This window comes from Rhea americana, unplaced genomic scaffold (genome assembly GCF_003343005.1).
Source record: "Rhea americana isolate MKP2758 unplaced genomic scaffold, rheAme1 scaffold_712, whole genome shotgun sequence".
Classification (NCBI taxonomy): Eukaryota; Metazoa; Chordata; class Aves; order Rheiformes; family Rheidae; genus Rhea; species Rhea americana.
This window is the reverse complement of record NW_028186882.1, coordinates 477-19,035: the sequence shown is the minus strand read 5'-3', so window position 1 is coordinate 19,035 and position 18,559 is coordinate 477. Positions and strand designations below refer to the sequence as shown.

General features: G+C 53.7%; 2 protein-coding genes and 1 pseudogene across 2 annotated transcripts; 2 read left to right on the top strand and 1 right to left on the bottom strand.

The window, feature by feature from the left end:
* The first annotated feature begins 4,812 nt into the window (after positions 1 to 4,812).
* LOC146586110 (olfactory receptor 14A16-like) lies at positions 4,813 to 5,796 on the top strand (annotated as a pseudogene).
* Positions 5,797 to 10,736: 4,940 nt separating this feature from the next.
* On the top strand, positions 10,737 to 11,440 carry LOC146586109 (olfactory receptor 14I1-like). The gene is made up of 2 exons (XM_085321830.1): positions 10,737 to 11,054; positions 11,303 to 11,440. Exons 1-2 carry the CDS (start codon positions 10,737 to 10,739, stop codon positions 11,438 to 11,440), a joined length of 456 nt encoding a protein of 151 aa, XP_085177956.1.
* A 5,527-nt stretch (positions 11,441 to 16,967) lies between these two features.
* On the bottom strand, positions 16,968 to 17,976 carry LOC146586108 (olfactory receptor 14A16-like). The gene has a single exon (XM_085321832.1). The coding sequence runs from the start codon at positions 17,910 to 17,912 to the stop codon at positions 16,968 to 16,970; it is 945 nt and encodes a 314-aa protein (XP_085177958.1). The 5' UTR covers positions 17,913 to 17,976.
* Positions 17,977 to 18,559: the final 583 nt, after the last annotated feature.

Below are 18,559 nucleotides of genomic sequence, written 5' to 3'. Positions count from 1 at the left end.
GTGCCTCTAAGAAGGTAGCAACAAACAGAATTGCAGGGCAGCACAAGTAATAAAAGGAGGTTCTAGTTTAATGGAATTCCTGCCTGAAATAGGACTTATTAGGGCAATAATCTTGGAAATACCAAGTGAGGGTACAAAGCAAGCAAAACCAGGGCCAATGGGGATGAATAAACATGGGTGGGATGTTTATATGGGAAGGTATTGTCTCTTGTCCTTGCAGCATGGACCATGATAAATAGCCTTGCTTCATCTTCTTAAGGGCCTCCTCTTAGGTACTGGAAGGCTTCTATTAGGTCCCTCCAGGGGCATCTCTTCTCCAGGCTGAACAAGCCCTGTTCACTCACAGATCTGGTGCTCCAGCTCTGAGACCACCTTGGGGGCCTTCTGCTGAACTTCCTCCCAGTTATCACCATCTTTATAGGACCAAGGAGCCCCAAAGTGCATGCAGAAGTGTACACCTTCTCTAAAGGTGTGAGTAGTAGAGAGGGGTCACCGCTTCCACAAATCTCCTGTCTGTGTTCCTGTTCACACAGCCCAGGACACCCTTGGCCTTCCTTGCTACCTGGGCACATGATTGTCTCATATTTTGCCTTCTGCCCACCAGGACCCCCAGGTCCTTTTCAGCAGATCTGCTCCATGACAGCCTAGTCCCCGGCCTGTGTCTTTGCAATGTCTTGGTCTGTCCCAGGTGCAAGAACCTGGTATTTATACTTGCTGAATTTCATGAGATTCCTGGCAACTCCTTCCTCCTGCCTGTCCAGGGCCCTCTGTCCCACGCAGACAGGCATTTTAGTGCACACTACAACTTGCGCAAGGTGAATCCCATGTCCTGTGAGTTTGTGGAGTGCATGGGAGGGTCCTGAATCACACTCCATCCCAGGGGTTTCTCAGTGGGCATTAGATATATTGATTCACTCCTGTAAATCAGTCCCTGAAGCATAAGGAAAGGAACTTCCTTCTTGTCCTGGTGCTGGTGTCCTGTCTTCTTATGAGATGGGAGGAGGGCCTTCTAGAGAGAGACATTTCCACCTCTCTTGGAAAACTGTTCTGTATGAGGCAAACTGCAGTGTTCGACTCAGTTTCTCCCCATGGTTTAGACAGGGACCATTGGTGATTACTTTAGTCTACTTCAGTGGACATTTCTCAGGGGTGACCTCTTGACCTTTCAGCAACTGCCAGCCCTGGAGCCCAAGGAACATCTTGAGGGTGCACAGCAGACAGGGAAAGTCACATCTTTCGCTGATCTTCTGCTGCTAAGCTGGGTCTGGCTCCTGGGACCACGGGACCCATGGCAATCTGGCAGGTGTTACAGAGAGACAGCTGTGTCCAGGAGCAGCTCCTCTTAAAGGAGCAGCAAGACTAAGGGCACTGCCTGCAGGCACCAGCATGAGATGAGCGACTCAGAAGCTAAAGAGAGTTGGGAAAGGGAGGACAGCTGAGAGCTCGCTACAGGGAGGAATCTTCACAGTCATTGACACAGTGAGCCTCTGGCTGCAGGGCCACATTGCTGCTGTGGTTTCTACTGAGTTCTTCTGGATCTGACACCTTCCACAGCTGAAAGGGTCTCTTGGGGCAGCTCTCCCAGCTTCTGCTGTTTGGAGGAGGTGGTGCTTTAGAGCAGGCATTCATTGCTAAGTGATCAGAGGGACAGGACATCACAGCTACTTCCTTCCAGGGCTGGTACAGGGATGTGAAACCAGAGAGTGCATCCAGCTCCACCCAGGGATGTAATTCAGAGCAATATCCCTGTGCCTCAGTGTGCTGTGTGTCTGGTACAGTGACTCTGCTGCCCTTGAGGGTCAGCGCTCAGCCTGTCCAGGAGACTCCCAACAGCAGTGCAGGGAGAAGCTCTGAGTGGGAGGAGTGACCCACTGGGAGGGGGGAGTGGGAGGAGAGGGTGCTGCGTTGGTCAGGGCTGCTCTCAGCTCCAGCTCACTCCAGAATATTTTCAATAGGCCTTTATTAGAGGACAATCAAGGAAGGGACAGGGGTTACCTTAAAGATAAGTACTTTCCTGGGACTTGCACTTTCCTACTGTTTGCTAAGTGCTGGCTGGGAAAAGACCTAGGAGGGAAAAGCAGCTCCCAGGAGGAAAAGCTCCAAGCAGTTAAGATATGGTCAGTGAATAAGAGGAAATGAGAAGCAGAAATGTTGTGTGTGTTGGGGGGAAGGGGAATTTGGAGACCTCCCTGTCATCCCCTTCAATGCAGACACCTTCCTCTAACTAAGCCCCCTGTGTCTCCTCTCCCACCAGCAGAGCCTCTGCCCTCAGGGCCAGGGGTGCAGGGAATGAGCACCCTCCTCAGCAGCCTGAGCTCCAGCAGAGGAGAGGTGCACTTCTCCTGCGATGTGCCTATTTCCCACTATGCAACAAAGGAGTGGGAGCAACTGTCCTGTGATGTTGCCATCTGGGAGGTCGTGTGCTCAGCTGGGTGAAGGGAAGGCTTTCCAGACTGCTCGTCTGTCTCTCACTGCTTTCCCTTTGGTAGGAGGGTAACGGTATTCCTTGCTTCTCTACCTCTCTGTGCTGCTCTGGTTCTTGCTCTCATGCTCTACGGGCTGAAGGAGGGAGTTCAGCTGCATTTAGGGCATTGACCCAATGGGTCCTGTGTGGAGCTTTTTTTATAGCAGTTTCATAGCAGGGGCATGTGTCCTAGTCCTCTTCCACCTTTCCAGGCAGCAAGACGTCTCGTCTGGTGGGGGAATGATCTGACTCTCCCGTTGTTAGCACTCTTGACTGTCTCTCTGGGGAGTCCTGCCAGGCTGCAAGCTGCCCTCCAGAAGAACACAGCTCTCCTGTATCGTATGAGCGAGAGCTGAGAGTCCTTGTGCCCTTCATGTGAGTCAGAAACCTCACCAAATGCTCTGAAGAGCACTCTCTCCACATGTGGGCTGAGAGGGAGGAACTTGGAAATCTTGACTTTGAAACTGAACTCCTCCACTCTCAACTCCATCTCGTTTCTTTCTTAGAGTGATCTGTGGGTGTGACTATCCTTTATCTGAGAGGGCTGCAAACACTGAGCAGTGAGGATCAAGACTCATGCACAGACCAGACCCTGTAACTTTGTACAAAGTCCTCATGAGCCCTTTTTTTTCCCTTGGAGTGCACAAATGCTCATGCTGAGAGCACCCGTAATGCCAAAGATTTCTACTGCATCAAAAAATGTTCCCATGGTTTGATGGAGGCATCTGAAAACTCAGGAAATACAGAAACAGACCGCTCCATTGCAGCCCATTTTCTGGAGAAAATCAGTGTTTAAATGCTCACAGTCTTTCTACAAAACAAGTGGAGGTAATTGCTACAAGATGTGTACCCCAGAGTGACTCACTTCCACTGCYGCTCCAGGGCCTGGAGAAAGAGTGAAGGAGGTAAACTGACATGAGAGCAGGGACCATCTCACTGGGACAAAGACATCTGGAAAGTGTTCGGTCAGTCTCTGCCTTCACTGCACTGTTTCTCTCCCTTGGCAGAGTGAGATGAAAGGACACAGTGCCTCCTCAAGAAGTTTGCTGATGATACCAAGCTGGGAGGAGTGGCTGACACACCTGAGGGCTGTGCTGCCATTCAGAGAGACCTGGACAGGCTGCAGAGTTGGGCAGAAAGGAACCTCATGAGGTTCAACAAGGGCAAGTGCAGAGTCCTGCACCTAGGGAAAAGTAACCTCATGCACCAGAACAAGCTGGGGGCTGACCTTCTGGAGAGCAGCTCTGCAGAGAAGGACCTGTGAGTGCTGGTGGATGAGAAGTTGACCATGAGCCAGCAATATGCCCTTGTGGCCAAGAAGGCCAATGGTCTCCTGGGGTAAATTAGGAAGAGTGTTGCCAGCACGTTGAGGGAGGTGATCCTGCCTCTCTCCTCAGCCCTGCTGAGGCCTCATCTTGAGTCCTGGGTACAGTTCTGGGCTCCTCAGTACAACAGAGACATGGAGCTACTGGAGAGAGTTCAGGGTAGGGCTAAAAAGATGATCAGAGAGCTGCAGCATCTTCCCTATGAGGAATGGCTGCGAGAGCTGGGCCTGTATAGCCTGGGGAAGAGAAAACTTAGGGGGGATCTTATCAATGTGTATAAGTACCTGAAGGCAGGGTGTCAAGGGGACRGGGCCAAACTCTTTTCAGTTGTCCCATGTGACAGGACAAAAGACAATGGGCAAAAATTGAATGACGGGAAATTCTGCCCAAATGTGAGAAGGAATTTCTTCACTGTGAGAGTGAGGGAGCACTGGAACAGGTTGCCCAGAGAGGTTGTGGAGTCTCCTTCTCTGGAGATCTTCAAGGCCCGCCTGGATGCAACCCTGTCTAACACGATCTAGGTGACCCTCCTTGAGCAGGGGAGGGGTGGACTAGATGATCTCCAGAGGTCCCTTCCAACCTTCCCAATTCTATGATTCTATGAGAACTGGTGTGACTGATCCAGATACAGACAGCCCTGCTCCACAGGGCAAGGTCTGGAGAGATGACTCCCCCACAAGGATCTTCTTTCTCAGAATCAGCTAGCATGTATTTGTCTCTCTCAGATAAAAAAAAAGACATTATTCTCACTGAGTCACCGTACATAGTCCTCGTCACTCAGCTCATGGTGCCCATTCCCAGGTATCCCCAGCAAATGCACAAAGCAGTCTGACACCTCCATTTGCACCTCTGAACAGAGCAGAGATGACTCCTGTGCAACCTACGGACAGAGGCCTTGGCACTGCATGCTCAGCATGAACCAGAGGTCAGGAAAGGGCACTGAATGAATGCAGAGGGGAGAGAAAGTGTGTGGGGGTGCTCTGAGGAGTGGTGTGGGTTTTGCTCAGAGAAGCCTGTTCTAACTTATCAATGTTTTTTCCTACTTGGACAGTGCCCTAAACCAAGCCAGAGCAAATGTCCAACAGCAGCTCCCTCAACGGCTTCCTCCTCCTGGCGCTTGCAGCGACACAAGATTTGCAGCTCTTGCACTTCTCCCTCTTCCTGGGCATCTACCTGGCTGCTGTTGTGGGCGGACTTGTCATCACAGCTGTGGCCTGCGACCACCGTCTCCACACTCCCATGTACTTCTTCCTCCTCAACCTCTCTGTTCTGGACCTTGGCTCCATCTCTACCGCTGTCCCCAAATCTATGGCCAGTTCCCTGTGGGACACCAGGGCCATTTCCTACTCAGGATGTGCTGCCCAGCTCTTCCTGTTTTTCTTTTCAGTTGGTGTGGAGTATTCTCTCCTCACTGTCATGGCCTACGACTGCTATGTTTCCATCTGCAGACCCCTGCACTACTGGACCATCATGGACAGCAGAGCTTGCGTCAAAATGGCAGCAGCTGCCTGGGCCAGTGGGTTTCTGAATGCTGTCATGCACACTGCCAACACATTCTCAATATCCCTGTGCCAAGGCAATGCTGTGGACCAGTTCTTCTGTTAAATTCCCCAGATCCTCAAGCTCTCCTGCTCAGAATCCTACCTCAGGGAAGTTGGGCTTATTGTGGTTACTGCCTGCTTAATCTTTGGCTGCTTTGTTTTCATTGTGCTGTCCTACGTGCAGATCTTCACTGCTGTGCTGAGGACCCCCTCTGAGCAGGGCCGGCACAAAGCCTTTTCCATGTGCCTCCCTCACCTGGCCGTGGTCTCCCTGTACATCAGCACTGGCATCTTTGCCTACCTGAAGACCCCCTCCATCTCCTCCCTAACTCTGGACCTAGTGCTGGCTGTTCTGTACGCAGTGGTGCCTCCAGCAGTGAACCCCCTCATCTACAGCATGAGGAACAAGGAGCTCAGAGATGCACTGAATAAACTGATTCAGCTGATACTAGTTCAGAGGAAGTAAGCTGCCCATCCCCCTTCACAGTTGGCTTCTAATTTCTCTGAAACAGCTCCTGTGCTTTGGGCATTCTCTCTGTGAAAAATCATGTTTGTGCAGAAGTGTTTGAATTCATCCCTTCTCCAGTGACACGAACTCAGTCTGTCTGTCTGAAATACCTGCTGTAAATGTGCCTGCCACTATGTCAGAGTTGCCTTCACTCAAATTAAAGAGGATTTCCTCAGTTCAGTACTTGAAGGTTGGGGTCTCCTTCCAAAGCTGCAGTCTAAAAAGTGCTCAAGGACTTTCACCTTGAAAGGACTTGTTGTTTTTCCAGGGCCCTCCAGGGTGATGAGCTTATCTCAAGGTGATGAGCTTATCGGTGATGTGTTAGGCATGAGGACCAGAGTAAGCTCTCATTTGTGGGTGCCCAGTTCTCCTGGAGGTGATGAATGGTCAGGCCGTATCTCCAATATGACAGGACTGGAGACAGAGGCCTGTCCTTCTCGAAGAGAGCATGCAGCTCCCAGGAGAGCACAGGGCACCTCCAGGGGCACCATGTGCCTTGGGGTGAGCAGTGAATGGAGCTTCACAAAATCTAGGGCAGTCATCCAAAGGTGAAGGGTAAAACCAAGGCTAGTGAGAGCTCTGCAATCTGATGAGGGGCAGTGTGGACCCTGCAGGAACAGGGAAGAGAGCCTGGACAGCGCTTCTTGCCACCTTCAATGAAATTTGTGTGTTACCACACACCCAAACACAGCCTGAGCCATTTGAAATGTCCTGTGATTGCTCAGAGCATCATCCATGGCCACAGACTCCTTGGTAGGGGCTGAAAGGTGCAACGACGCCTATCCGGCTGTGTCTGCTTCCCATCATGACCAATATGGCCAGAGCGGAGGCAATCTGTGGCCCTGCTGCCCCACAGCCACTTGCTCTGCAGAGCAGCACTGGCAGAGCAGCTCAGGGCTTCATGGGGATGATGGGGGGGGGGGTCTAGGAATGGCCAGGCAGGCCAGCACCAATGAACCCCCTGGGAAAGGGCTCTTTGGGGAGCAGGGATGTCTCCAGAGAAGTGGAAAGGAGCTGTTATGTGCTGGAAAGGAGGAATAAGTGAGAAAGAGAAATCTGTTTCTCTGCATGTCATCGAACGAGAGGCTGCTGTGTCCCTGGGGCAGCAGGAGCTGCCAGCGGAGCCCCAGGGCGGGGGCTCTTGTGCTGTCCTAGAGAGAGGGGCTGGCACGGTGGACTGCAGATAGCCTGGGGGTAGGGCCTCTCCTGGACACAAGAAGAAGGGCTACAAAGTGTCACTGTCCTCTGCCTGCTTGTGCCACTAGGTCCAGTCCCGGCCCGGAGGCTGATGGGGCAGCTGACACACACCCCTCACCCACCGGAGCTGCTGCACCCACCTCCTGCTCTGCACCCCCTGTGGGGACCCCAGCTGCAGGGCCACCCCCAGCCTGGGCTGCTCTGCTGGGTGGGCTGGGGAGAGGGACGAGAGGTGAGGAGAGGCAGGGAGAGGCTGGGCTGGGCTGGAGAGGGCCTGGGAGAGGAAAGCACCAACGTCAGCTCAGCTGTGTGAGTGGGAAAGGTGAGGACACATGTCGGGGGGTTGTGGAACAGAGACAGATCTCGTGGAAGGGGAACCAAGACATGTTGGACGCAGAAGAGAGGATGTCCAGCCTGCACCCTTGGTAGCATGGGCTGACCAGGGAGGTGCCCCTGGGCCTGCGTCACATACTGGCCTCTCGCATCGGCCATTTCCAGCTCTGCCCACGCACCCCGGGTTTCTGGGCACATTTTACTGCGTGGCTTGCTCCGTCCTGCTGTGCTCGTGCCTGTATCAAGAGGAACAAGCAGCCCTGGCTGGCCTTTCTCCCAGCCAGACCCTGGAGGATGACGGTGTGCTATCCCCAATGTGGGACATGGCCGGGGCTGGGCAGGGGCCAGGTGCTGGGGGAGGCTGCCAAAGCAGGGGGGCTGTGGGTGGCTGGGTCACTGAGGGCTGTCATGGGGACCGTGCCGGGGGGATTTTCCCCACTCCTGAAGGCCCCACTGCCCTGTGTGGTGCCTGCCTAGCAGGGCCGTGGGGCCACATGTGGGTGCAGGGATGAGGCACAGGTGGAAGCAYGATGCTCCTCACCAYTCCSCTGYRAAAGAGAAGCTCCCAGGAGAGCTCTCCCAGCCCTGCCCCACGAGCTCTTGTCCCTGCCCCAGCCATGCCAGACCAGAGGCTGAGGACCAAGGGATCCTTCAGGCAAAGCTGTGCCAGCCTCGTGGAGCTGGCCCGGAGCACTAGGACAGGTGGGGCGCCTCCCCATATGTCCCCATCCTGCTCGGAGGGTGGAACGGGCAACAGGGAAATGGCCTGGTCCTGCCTGGGCTCAGTGCAGGACTTTGGCATGTTGGATGAATGTGACAGCCACCGCGCTGCAGAAACACCAGCCACGACCCCTTGCTGCAGTCCCCACTGTCCCCTGCCCCCCTGCCACCCCCATGCTGCTCCATCTCCCATCTCTTCTCCCCACACTGCAAGGACCAGCAGTGCAGTAAGTGCTGGCACAGCCCCGCAGCCACTGCCTGGTCCCCGGCCCTTCCACCTCCTCCACCAAACATTGCATCTGTCTTCAAGAAGGACAAGAAGGAGGATCTGAGGAAGGTCGTGGTGGATATGAAGGTGACCAGCAGTCAGCAGGGTGCTCCTGTAGCAAAGACAGCCACTGTTATAGCAGGTTGTGCTAGCAAGAGTGGAGGCAGCAGGGCAAGTKCAGTGGGACACATAAAAAATCCTGGCAGCTCTGACAAAAAAAAGAGGAGCAAAATAAAGGAAGAGCAGAACTGTCAGACTGCCCATGCTGGAGAGAGTGGTGTGGCCAACAGAGTGCCCAGGTGCTGCAAACACCACGATGAAAACRGCATTTCTGCCCGTTGCCAAGTGGCTGGAGCTAGGTGGGTCCAGGCTTGCTCACGGGGGATTAGGACTGAACGTCCTGAGGGTGACTATGAGGTACTTGATGCTTTCTCTGCTCTGCAGTGATACTTCCTGTGGTCCCACCTCAGTCTACCCTGAACTCCATTTTTTCCCTTTGTGTAATAAATAGATCGAGACTGTGGAGAAAGCGCTGAGTGCAGGGAAATGCCATGGCGATAATCCGGGCAGCCAGGGGAGTGCACTGAGAAAGCAAACGTGTGCACGAGGCCTCACAGCAAAGGCCTGGAGAAACCAAGGGACAGGGACCCTCCTGAGCTGCCGAGGATCCCAGCCCTGAGCCATGGGGATGGATGTGGCCTCCTCTGCTCATGCCATGGGCTCATGACACATCCCACACAGTAAGATAAATCTCTGTGGGAGAGGTGAAGGAAGAAAGTAGAAACGAATCAAAAGAGGGGGAATTCAGGCCAAGAGTCCCTCCAGTAAACATCTGCAAATAGGGGTGGATTTGCTCCCTCTCTGGTAAAGCCATTTCTTCCATGGCCGGCAGAACCTGGGGGAAGGAGAGTCTTTTCCTGACACTCCTTCAGAGATGGAAGGCAGCRGGATTTGAGAGATCCCTTGCAGACAAGGGGGAGTTTCTGGGCATTGAAAGAAAGATTTCCATCTGAGMCCTTAAAATCCTGGGTGGCTGAAGGCTACAAGATGCCTCCAACGTGTGGCTCACAAAGGAACTGAGTGACATCACAGCCACCACTGAAACACCCTCAGAAGCAGATCCCRTAACATCTGGCCTCARGGAGACCTGCAGTATTTCCCTACTTTTCTCTGTGCACCAAATTTTCCTTTYTAGCTCCTCAGCACTGGGGAGCAGTCTCGACTCTGGAAGTCGTGGGGAAGGCATCAGCGAATGCCAGCCCAACTGCTGCACCCAGAATGTCCTTGTGTTGAAGGAAACCAAGTCCCCAAGGTGCTCCCTCAGCCATCTGGATGGGCACACGTGGGATGTGGCCCTTCCTGGACCTCCCCAGCATGTTGTTTGAGGAAGTGCTGGAAGGACAGGCCGGGCAGGATCCTCATGGCACTGCTGTGGCTGTGGCTGTGACAGTGCCCCTGCAGACACTTCCTGGGCCAGGTGATTGGGGACAACCAGCCAGCAGTACTTTGGGGAGTCCCTGAGGAGCATGTCCTCAGGATGGTCAAGGAGACCTCAGGCTCTTGTCACCCTCTTGGAGACCAGTTGACTGGTCAAAGGTCTGGCAGGAGGAAGGACCAGCCCCACRGCTCACGAGGGGAAGGTGCTGACACATGGCTGRGGCCAAGGYCCTGATACCTCCTAGRCCCTCTCCCAGCTCTGAGAAGCCACTGAAGAAGCARGGAAATCCCAGGAAAAAACCTTCCCCACATCCCTGGGAATCACTGACGTGGTCACTTCTATGTGAGAAGAAGCCAGACCAGGCCAGGGATGTGACTGGAGTTTGTGCKTGCAACATCACTGCTGCCTGCGCACCTGATAGGCCAACACCTATCAGGCTCTGGTTCTCATTGGAGGTCACATGTTTCTCTGGAGCTGATAGGCCAGAAGGAGGATCCTGTTTCAGGGAGGTCCTTGTGATGTCACTGCAGTCTCTGCTGCTGAGTGGACAGGAACAGGCCTAATGCTTGGATGTAGATTGTGAGGTCACAGCTGCCTGAGCGCCTGATAGGCCAAAAAAGGGGACACGACTCTGCTGCTGCCGATTGTGAGGGCACTTCCTGCTCTGGAGGTTCTGTGCCACCAGCAGCCTCCTGGTTCATGGATGTTCTTGTTGTGTCTCTGCTGCTGCTGCACCAGGAGCAGGTTCATGGCCTCGGTGTAGGAGCTCCAGACAGGGAGATGAATGAAGTTCCTGCTGCGAAGGAGTAAGGCAGTGTGTGTGTGTGTATTTGTGTTGGTGTGGGTGGCTGTGAGAAAGGCAAAGAGTTTTGATCAGAAAAGTCTCCTGACTTCTACTGTCTTTTCTTGCTTTTGCAGTCTGCCACGTCCAGAGGGAGCAAAATGTCCAACAGTAGCTCCCTCAATGAGTTCCTCCTCCTGGCATTTGCGGATGCATGGCAGTTGCAACTCTGGCACTTTGTGCTGTTCCTGGGCATCTACCTGGCTGCCCTCCTGGGCAATGGCTTCATCATCACAGCTGTAGCTTGCGATCCCCACCTCCACACCCCCATATACTTCTTCCTGCTCAACCTCTCCATCCTCGACCTTGGCTCCATCTCCACCACTGTCCCCAAATCCATGGCCAATTCTCTCTGGAACATCACAGCCATTTCCTACTTAGGATGCGCTGCCCAGGTCTTCCAGTGGACCAGTTCTTCTGTGAAATCCTCCAGATTGTCAAGCTCTCCTGCGCAGACTCCTACCTCAGGGAAGTTGGGCTTATTGCAGTTATTGTCTTTTTAGTCTTTGGATGTTTCATTTTCATTGTGCTGTCCTACGTGCAGATCCTCACTGCTGTGCTGAGGATCCCCTCTGAGCAGGGCTGGCACAAAGCCCTTTCCATGTGTCTCCGTCACCTTGCTGTGGTCTCTCTCTTTATCTGCACCTCATTTTTTGCCTGCCTGAAGCCCCCCTCCATCTCCTCCCCAACTCTGGATCTAGTGGTGGCTGTTCAGTATGCAGTGGTGCCTCCAGCAGTGAACCCCCTCATCTACAGCATGAGGAACAAGGAGCTCAAGGACTCCCTGAGGAAGCTGCTTATATAGGTACAGTGTCAGCACCAGTAACTATCCCATGTGCGCCACGCCTCCTTCACAGGGCATTTGGCATCAAGGCTCCATGTTATGCATTTCTTTCTTAATTTTCTCTGATCTATTCTTGTAAAATGAAAAAAAAAAAACACATTGTTTTGGTTTGTGTCACTTCTCAGGAATCTCTCATTTCAATCTGACCCAGGCTTCCCGCTTCATCAGCACACATGGTGGAACCTCAGAGCCCACTAGCCTGAACCCCCTCAGATGCCTTCTGGGCAACACAGGTAGCTTCCCTTTGCAATGTCTTCTCCAGCACTGATACCAAGGACGCTCAGGGGGACAGAGTCAGACTCAGATGAGTACAGACCGGGTGATACCATGGTCCCATGTCCACTAGGAGAGCTCAGCTCCCCTTGCCACAGTCAGGGTGTGATCTGCAATCCCTCTTTGGGGAAGGTGGCAGCCAGCTGTCACTGTGGCTGGTCCCTTCCTGCTACAGTGCTGCAACGCTCACAGCAGAGCAGGAGTGGGGAGGAGGAGAGTCTGKAGGCAGCCTGTGGAACAGGYCCTCTGCTCCWCAKYACCATCCCCACRCTGYCACAGCAGGCATTTCCTTGCCACAGCCTTCGATTAGGGGTCTGCAGATTTCCTGGAGACTCATTCATCAAAGGCAGCAAGACTTTCCCTTTTCAGAGCTGTTCTCCTAAGTTCCACACTGTCCTGCTGTGTTCTCCACACTGTCCTGCTCTGTTCTCATGTGTGTATATGGCCTAAGTGCCCTGGTAACATGGTGCTTCCTTGCGGATTTCTGTGAACTCAGGCAGGACCAGGCACTGGGCACCTTTATGCCAGACCTGGCCTCCAGAATAACATTTCCATAATGACAGGAGATCTCCTCTGTGATGTGCCTGAGATCTGGYCTTTCTTCAGAAGGTAGAGTCAAAATTAACCTCAAGGGATTGCACCACAAAAGGGAATGCTCTTTTTCTTGTGAGCTCCATGGGATCCAGSGGATGAGCTCAGAGTCTCTGGCTGATCTGCTAGGGACTGAGGTCTGGATTCATGTCAGTGACCAGTGTAGATGGTCTCTGAATTATCTGCCCTCTGCTGTCTCACAGGTGACAGTGCTGATGACAGATGCCCATCCTCCTGGAGGGGAATCAGAGCCATGAGGAGAGCTCAGGGGAGCTCCAGGCAGAGTGTGTGCCTCGGGTGGGCAGGGAATGGAGCCTCACAAAGTGAGGGATGGTCCACAGTGGAATAACCAGAAAGTAAAGCACCTCATCCAGATATTGCTGCGAAAACAAGGGCTCTGCAATCCCTGGAGAGGCAGTGGGGACCCAGGAGGCCCAGGGAAAGGGCACTGGAGAGTGATTCCTGCACMCTCAGTGAAACACCACGGGCGGGAGTTAGTGCCCACCTAACACATCTCCTGCCATTGCAGATGRCSTGGGGTCACTCTGAACATGGTCCCTGAGCACAGACACATGCCAGCAGTATCAGCARTGGTCATTCCTGTCTGATGAGGTCTGCTTCTCACCCTGGCCAGCATGGCCAGGGCAGAGTCAGGAGTCACCACGTGACCCCTTGGCTCCACAGCCRCTCACTCTGCAGACAAGCACTGCCAGCCCGGGGTCCTGCGGGGAGCACAGGGCAGGGGTTCAGGAACTGTCRGCCTGGCCAGCATGGACACACTGACCTGGGGAAGGGCTTTCTGGAGAGCAGGGACCTCCCAGGAGAAAAGCCAGGCAGCACTCAGAGMTAGAAAATGAGAAGGAGAATGAGGTTTCTCTRTACTCCAGCTCGGAACAGGCGGCTCTTCCCCTGGGGCAGCGGGAGCTGCTGGAGGAGYTGAARGGCCAGGGCTCCTGTGCTGTGCTGGGCAGAGAGGTGRGCATGGAGGGGCTGCAGGCAGATAGGGAAGGGGGTCTCCTSGGCACAAGAGCAGGAGGGGCAGAGAGTGACTGGATTCACTGTGGGGCCTCYTCCCCTTTACCGGGAAGCYTGGGCCCTGAACCATGTGGACATGAATGGTGTGGATGTGGCTGTGCCTGGCCCTGCACCTCTCGAATGCTGACCGGACCCTGTTYTCATYCTGCTGACCYGACTCCCCATCTCTACCATGCATTTGTCTCCTCACTACAGTCAGGAAAGCCTTGGCAAGGGAAGCTGGGACATRAGCAGATCCCAGRGRAGGTTGTAAGTTCAAAAGGTGACTCTATATCCATAACAGCCCACCCGATATCCATAATAGCCACTCTTGCTTGACAGSYAATTTCAAGGTGTAAGGAGAGCTTCAGACCTGGGACTCCTAAGCAGGTCACACTGCATGTAGAAGTTTRGCTGCRTGACAAAGCARGGGCAGCTACTTGGGCCTGATTTTRTGACACATAGTTYGGCAGGCAGGTTCTTCYRTGCCACAGCTCAACTACTTAAGCATMATTTRTGATRRGGTTCCTSCTACAAAGAGGATGTKGYYGSGAGCAGCAAGAATGGGGCTGCTCTGTATAGGAAGGGAAGCAGAGCCAGGAGCAGAGGGCACCAGCAAGGCAGGCAGGGCAGGGACYCACCCATGGGAGGTGCCATCCNGTATAGGAAGGGAAGCAGAGCCAGGAGCAGAGGGCACCAGCAAGGCAGGCAGGGCAGGGACTCACCCATGGGAGGTGCCATCCTGCAGTCCCTGGACAGGAGGAGCAGAGCAGGCTGGGAGATGATAACTGGGGTCAGGCACAGTCCAATAACAGCAAGACAGGACTGGAGGACTCCAGTCRGCCCTACTTTGTGTGGGAGGCTGGACAGGAGACCTCCAGAGGCCCCCTCCCACTGAAACTCCTCTGTGACTCCATGAACTCTTGCTCTTCAGCCTCTGCTTCAGAAGCACTGCAAGCTCACTCTGCATGGGAAGCCCAGTCCATGTTCTCCTACCCTCACACTGGCATCCACTCCAGACCTGAAGCCTGGCCAGTGCCTTGGCCGTGCAGCCGAGGGCAGSGCTCTTCACCCCAATTTCCCTTCTTCTCACCCTGCTCCTGGCACTGRTGCTGCTGTGCCCATGTTAAGACTTCCTGCCAGGAGGCTGCCCTGGGGCCCAGGATGGCTCCAGCTCCCTCCAGGCTGCACTAGAGCCTTTCAGGAGTGAGCTGAAGTGGTGCTGGCACTGCCGGGGTGGGTGAAAAGAGGGGGCAGCTCCGCTCTGCCATGCTGGGGCAGGGTCGGAGTCTCAGCACAGAGTTCCCCTGGGGACCTCCCAGAGAAGTTGCTCAGGGAGATCCTCCACCTGTGCACAGGCAGCAGCACCAGTGCTCAGGGTGCCAGGCAGGACATGCACAGGTGGGAGAAGGAGGAGGAGCTGCCCAGGAGGAGCATCAAGACCTTGTCCATGCATTCACGGAAGGAGTGAGGAAGGTCAGAGCTCAGCTGGAGCTGCAACCAGAGATCCTGGAAATGGAAGGGGCTGGAGTATTATTAAATGAGTATTAAATGACCCCCCACCCACTGCCCAGCCCAGGCTGTGCCCCATGTTAGTGTTAGCAGGCAACCGTGCTCCGGGATCTGCCTGGCTCTAGTGCAGAGCACAGGCCCTGCAAGGGTGCCTCTTTCCCCTCTCTTGGGATTCAGAGACCTGCAGGAGAACAGAGCTGGCCATGGACCACCCCACAGCTGGGGTGAGCAGGCAGTGCTGTGAAGGAGCGATGTGAGGTGCCAGTGTGGGACAAAGGCCCTGGGGCAGCTTCCCCAGTGTGTCCCTGCAACACAGGGAACAACCTTAGCTCTTCTTTCCTGCACCCTCCATGTCCTGCTGCCTTTCCCAGGAGACCTGCATTTGTCCTGCAGGCACATGGCATTTTTCCTCTCACAGACCCTTTCCAGCCCCTCCCTGGCTCACCTCATGTCTGCTGCTCTCTCCACTGCCCACCCAGCAGAGCAGCCCCGGATAGGATGGCCTTACAGCAGCACCCACTGTAGGAGGCTGCAGAGCTCTGGACACTCACACCACAGCTCCAGCCCCYCTGAAGGACACAGCAGCTCCTGTGGGGCAGAGAGGGGTGTGAGCCTCTCCATCAGCACCTGGGCTGGGGGCTCAGCAGTGGCACAAGAAATGGTGGCTGATGGCTTCATGTCTCCACTGCTCCTATGAGCAGAGGTCCTTAACTCTGGCTGCCTGCAGCTCCTTTGGGCAGCCCCTCTCCCCAGGACAGCACAAGCATCCAGGCCCCGGAGCTCCTCAGGCAGCTCCAGTGACACAGCAGCTTGCCCTGAACTGACAAACATAGCAACAGGTTTTCATTTATTCCCCACTACAAGCACACAATTGCTCCTTTGCTCTTCTCTGCAGACATCCTTGCTCCCCAGAGAGCCTTTCCCCAGGTCAGTGTGTCTGTGCTGGCCTGGCCAGCCATTCCTGCACCGCTCCTCTAGGCTCCCCACAGGACTGCAGGATTGCAGTGCTGCTCCGCAGGGTGAGCAGGCTATGGGGCCACTGGATGACTCAGACTGCCCGTGCTGGTCAAGGCAGAGCCAGCTGGACCAGCATCACTGTACCTGACAACCTCCCCCCCTGCCTAGGATTTGTGACAGTGGAGGATGGATGGAACAATGACAGGGCATTTCACAGAATCACACAGAATGGCTGAGGTTGGACTGGATCTCTGGAGATCATCTAGTCCACCACCCCTGCTCAAGCAGGGTCACCTAGAGCGTGTTATACAGGGCTGCAGTCAGGCATGTCTTAAATATCTCCAGAGAGGGAGACTCCACAACCTCTCTGGAAAACCTCTTCTAGTGCTCTATCACTCTCACAGCAAAGAAGATCTTCCTTATGTTCAGGTGGAGAATTTCACATTGCTCAGGATGTGTTCAGAGGTGTCATGAGACCCAGCCCACTCCCCCTCCTGAGACTGCAGAGCCCTGATTTTGTGCCTTCCTTGGTTTGTCCCTTTCCTTCTGGTTTTGAGGGTCTCCACTCAGGAGAGTACCAGCCCAGGCACACGCTGCCCCTGGAGTTCCCCTCTGTTTGCCAAGTGACTCCATATTCCCTTCCAGAAGAATGACCATCTGTCACCAGCCCTCTAATATGTGGTACAGTCCCCAATAGAGACTTCTTTGACCACTCACCCTCTCCAGGGACACTGGGCACCCACAAGTGATGCCTAAATCCATCCCCATTCCCTCACGTATCACTCAAAAGAGTTGATGCCCCTTTGTCCATGGGAATCCCAGGCACAACAACAGGGCCTTTATGGGTGCAATTCCCTGAGCACATTCTTCACTCCTGCTTGGGAAGAAGAGCCCAGCCTTCAGGCACAGCAGTAAGGAGATCCCCTTTTATTACAGAGAGGCTACTTGGGAGGCCAGCTCTGACACAGCGGTAGTCAATTTTCAGGAGGCCTCAGGATCACAGAGATGCGATTTGTGCTCCTGCAGGAGCAGAATGAATTCAAACATTTGTGCACAAACAGCACTATTGCAGAGAGAATTCCTGCGGCACAAGTGTTCTGTAAGATAAGCTGGGAATTGCTTGCGAGGAGACATGGGCAGCCTATGGCTGCTGTACTTGTACCAGCTGGAACAGTTTCCTCACTGCCTCCTGGAGCTCCTTGTTCCTCATGCTGTAGATGAGAGGATTCACTGTTGGAGGCACCATCGAATACAGAACAGTCACCACTAGATCCAGAGTTGAGAAGGAAAAATGGGGGGGCTTCAGGTAGGCAAACGTGAGAGTCACAACAAACAGGGAGACCACAGCCAGGTGAGGGAGGCACATGGAAAGGGCTTTGTGCCGGCCCTGCTCAGAGGGGATCCTCAACACAGCCCTGAAGATCTGCACATAGGACAGCACAATGAAAATGAAACACCCAAAGACTAAACCAACACTAACTGCAATAAGCCCAACTTCCCTGAGGTAGGAGTCTGTGCAAGAAAGCTTGAGGATCTGGGGGATTTCACAGAAGAACTGGTCCACAGCATTGCCTTGGCAGAGGGGTATGGAAAATGTGTTTCCAGTGTGCAGGAGAGCATAGAGAAAGCCACTGGCCCAGGCAGCTGCTGCCATTCTGGAACAAGCTCTGCTGTCCATGAGTGTGCCGTAGTACAGGGGTTTGCAGATGGCAACGTAGCGGTCATAGGCCATGACGGTGAGAAGATAATACTCTGCTGAAAACAAGAAGACAACCAGGAAGACCTGGGCAACACATCCTAAGAAGGAAATGGTCCTGGTGTTCCAGAGGGAATTGGCGATGGATTTGGGGACAGTGGTGGAGATGGAGCCAAGGTCAAGGATGGAGAGGCTGAGGAGGAAGAAATACATGGGAGTGTGGAGATGGTGGTCACATGCTACGGCTGTGATGACGAGGCCGTTGCCCAGGAGGGCAGCCAGGTAGATGCCCAGGAAGAGGGAGAAGTGCAAGAGCTGCTGCTCTCGGGTGTCCGCAAGTGGCAGGAGAAGGAACTCATTGAGGGAGCTGCTGTTGGACATTTGCTTCATTGGGGCACAGGGCAACTGTCCAAAGGGGAAAAGACAGTGACCACTTATTTTCTCTGAGAAAAACTTTCAATTTTTTCATAGAAATACTACTCCCTTAGCATCACCCCACAGTATAGACATTTTTTTTCTCCTTCTCAGGAAGACCTTCGTTCACCTCCATAGCTTAAGCGCCAGTTAAGTGTTCAAAAAGGATTAGAGGCCTGTCCTAATTTACAGTAGGTGGTATATGACACTGGTTTGTGATAGCTCTGTTTTTCACAATTGATGTGCCCACCTTTAAAGGAAAAGATCTGTTCATATCTTCACATACAGTTCTATAGAATTTGTGCTGCATACAGAGTGGCATTTTTTTACAGTTATTTGTTTGCAGATTTTTAGATTCTTCCATCACATCTGGTGGGTGGTCTTTTTAGGGATAGATGATTTCATTTCTGCAAGGATGAACATTTAAAATAAATAAATAAATAAATAACAGGGAGGAAAGTGGATTGGGCTGCTTAATGATGGGTCAGGAGTGCTGTTGAGTCCACCTGCCTTGCTCCTAACTGCCCTGCACTCACACTTGTGTTACCCGAAGGATGTTTTCACCCATAAGCTACTCTAAAAAAAAGACATTGAACTCCGATGAGATCAGGGGAGGCTAGTTT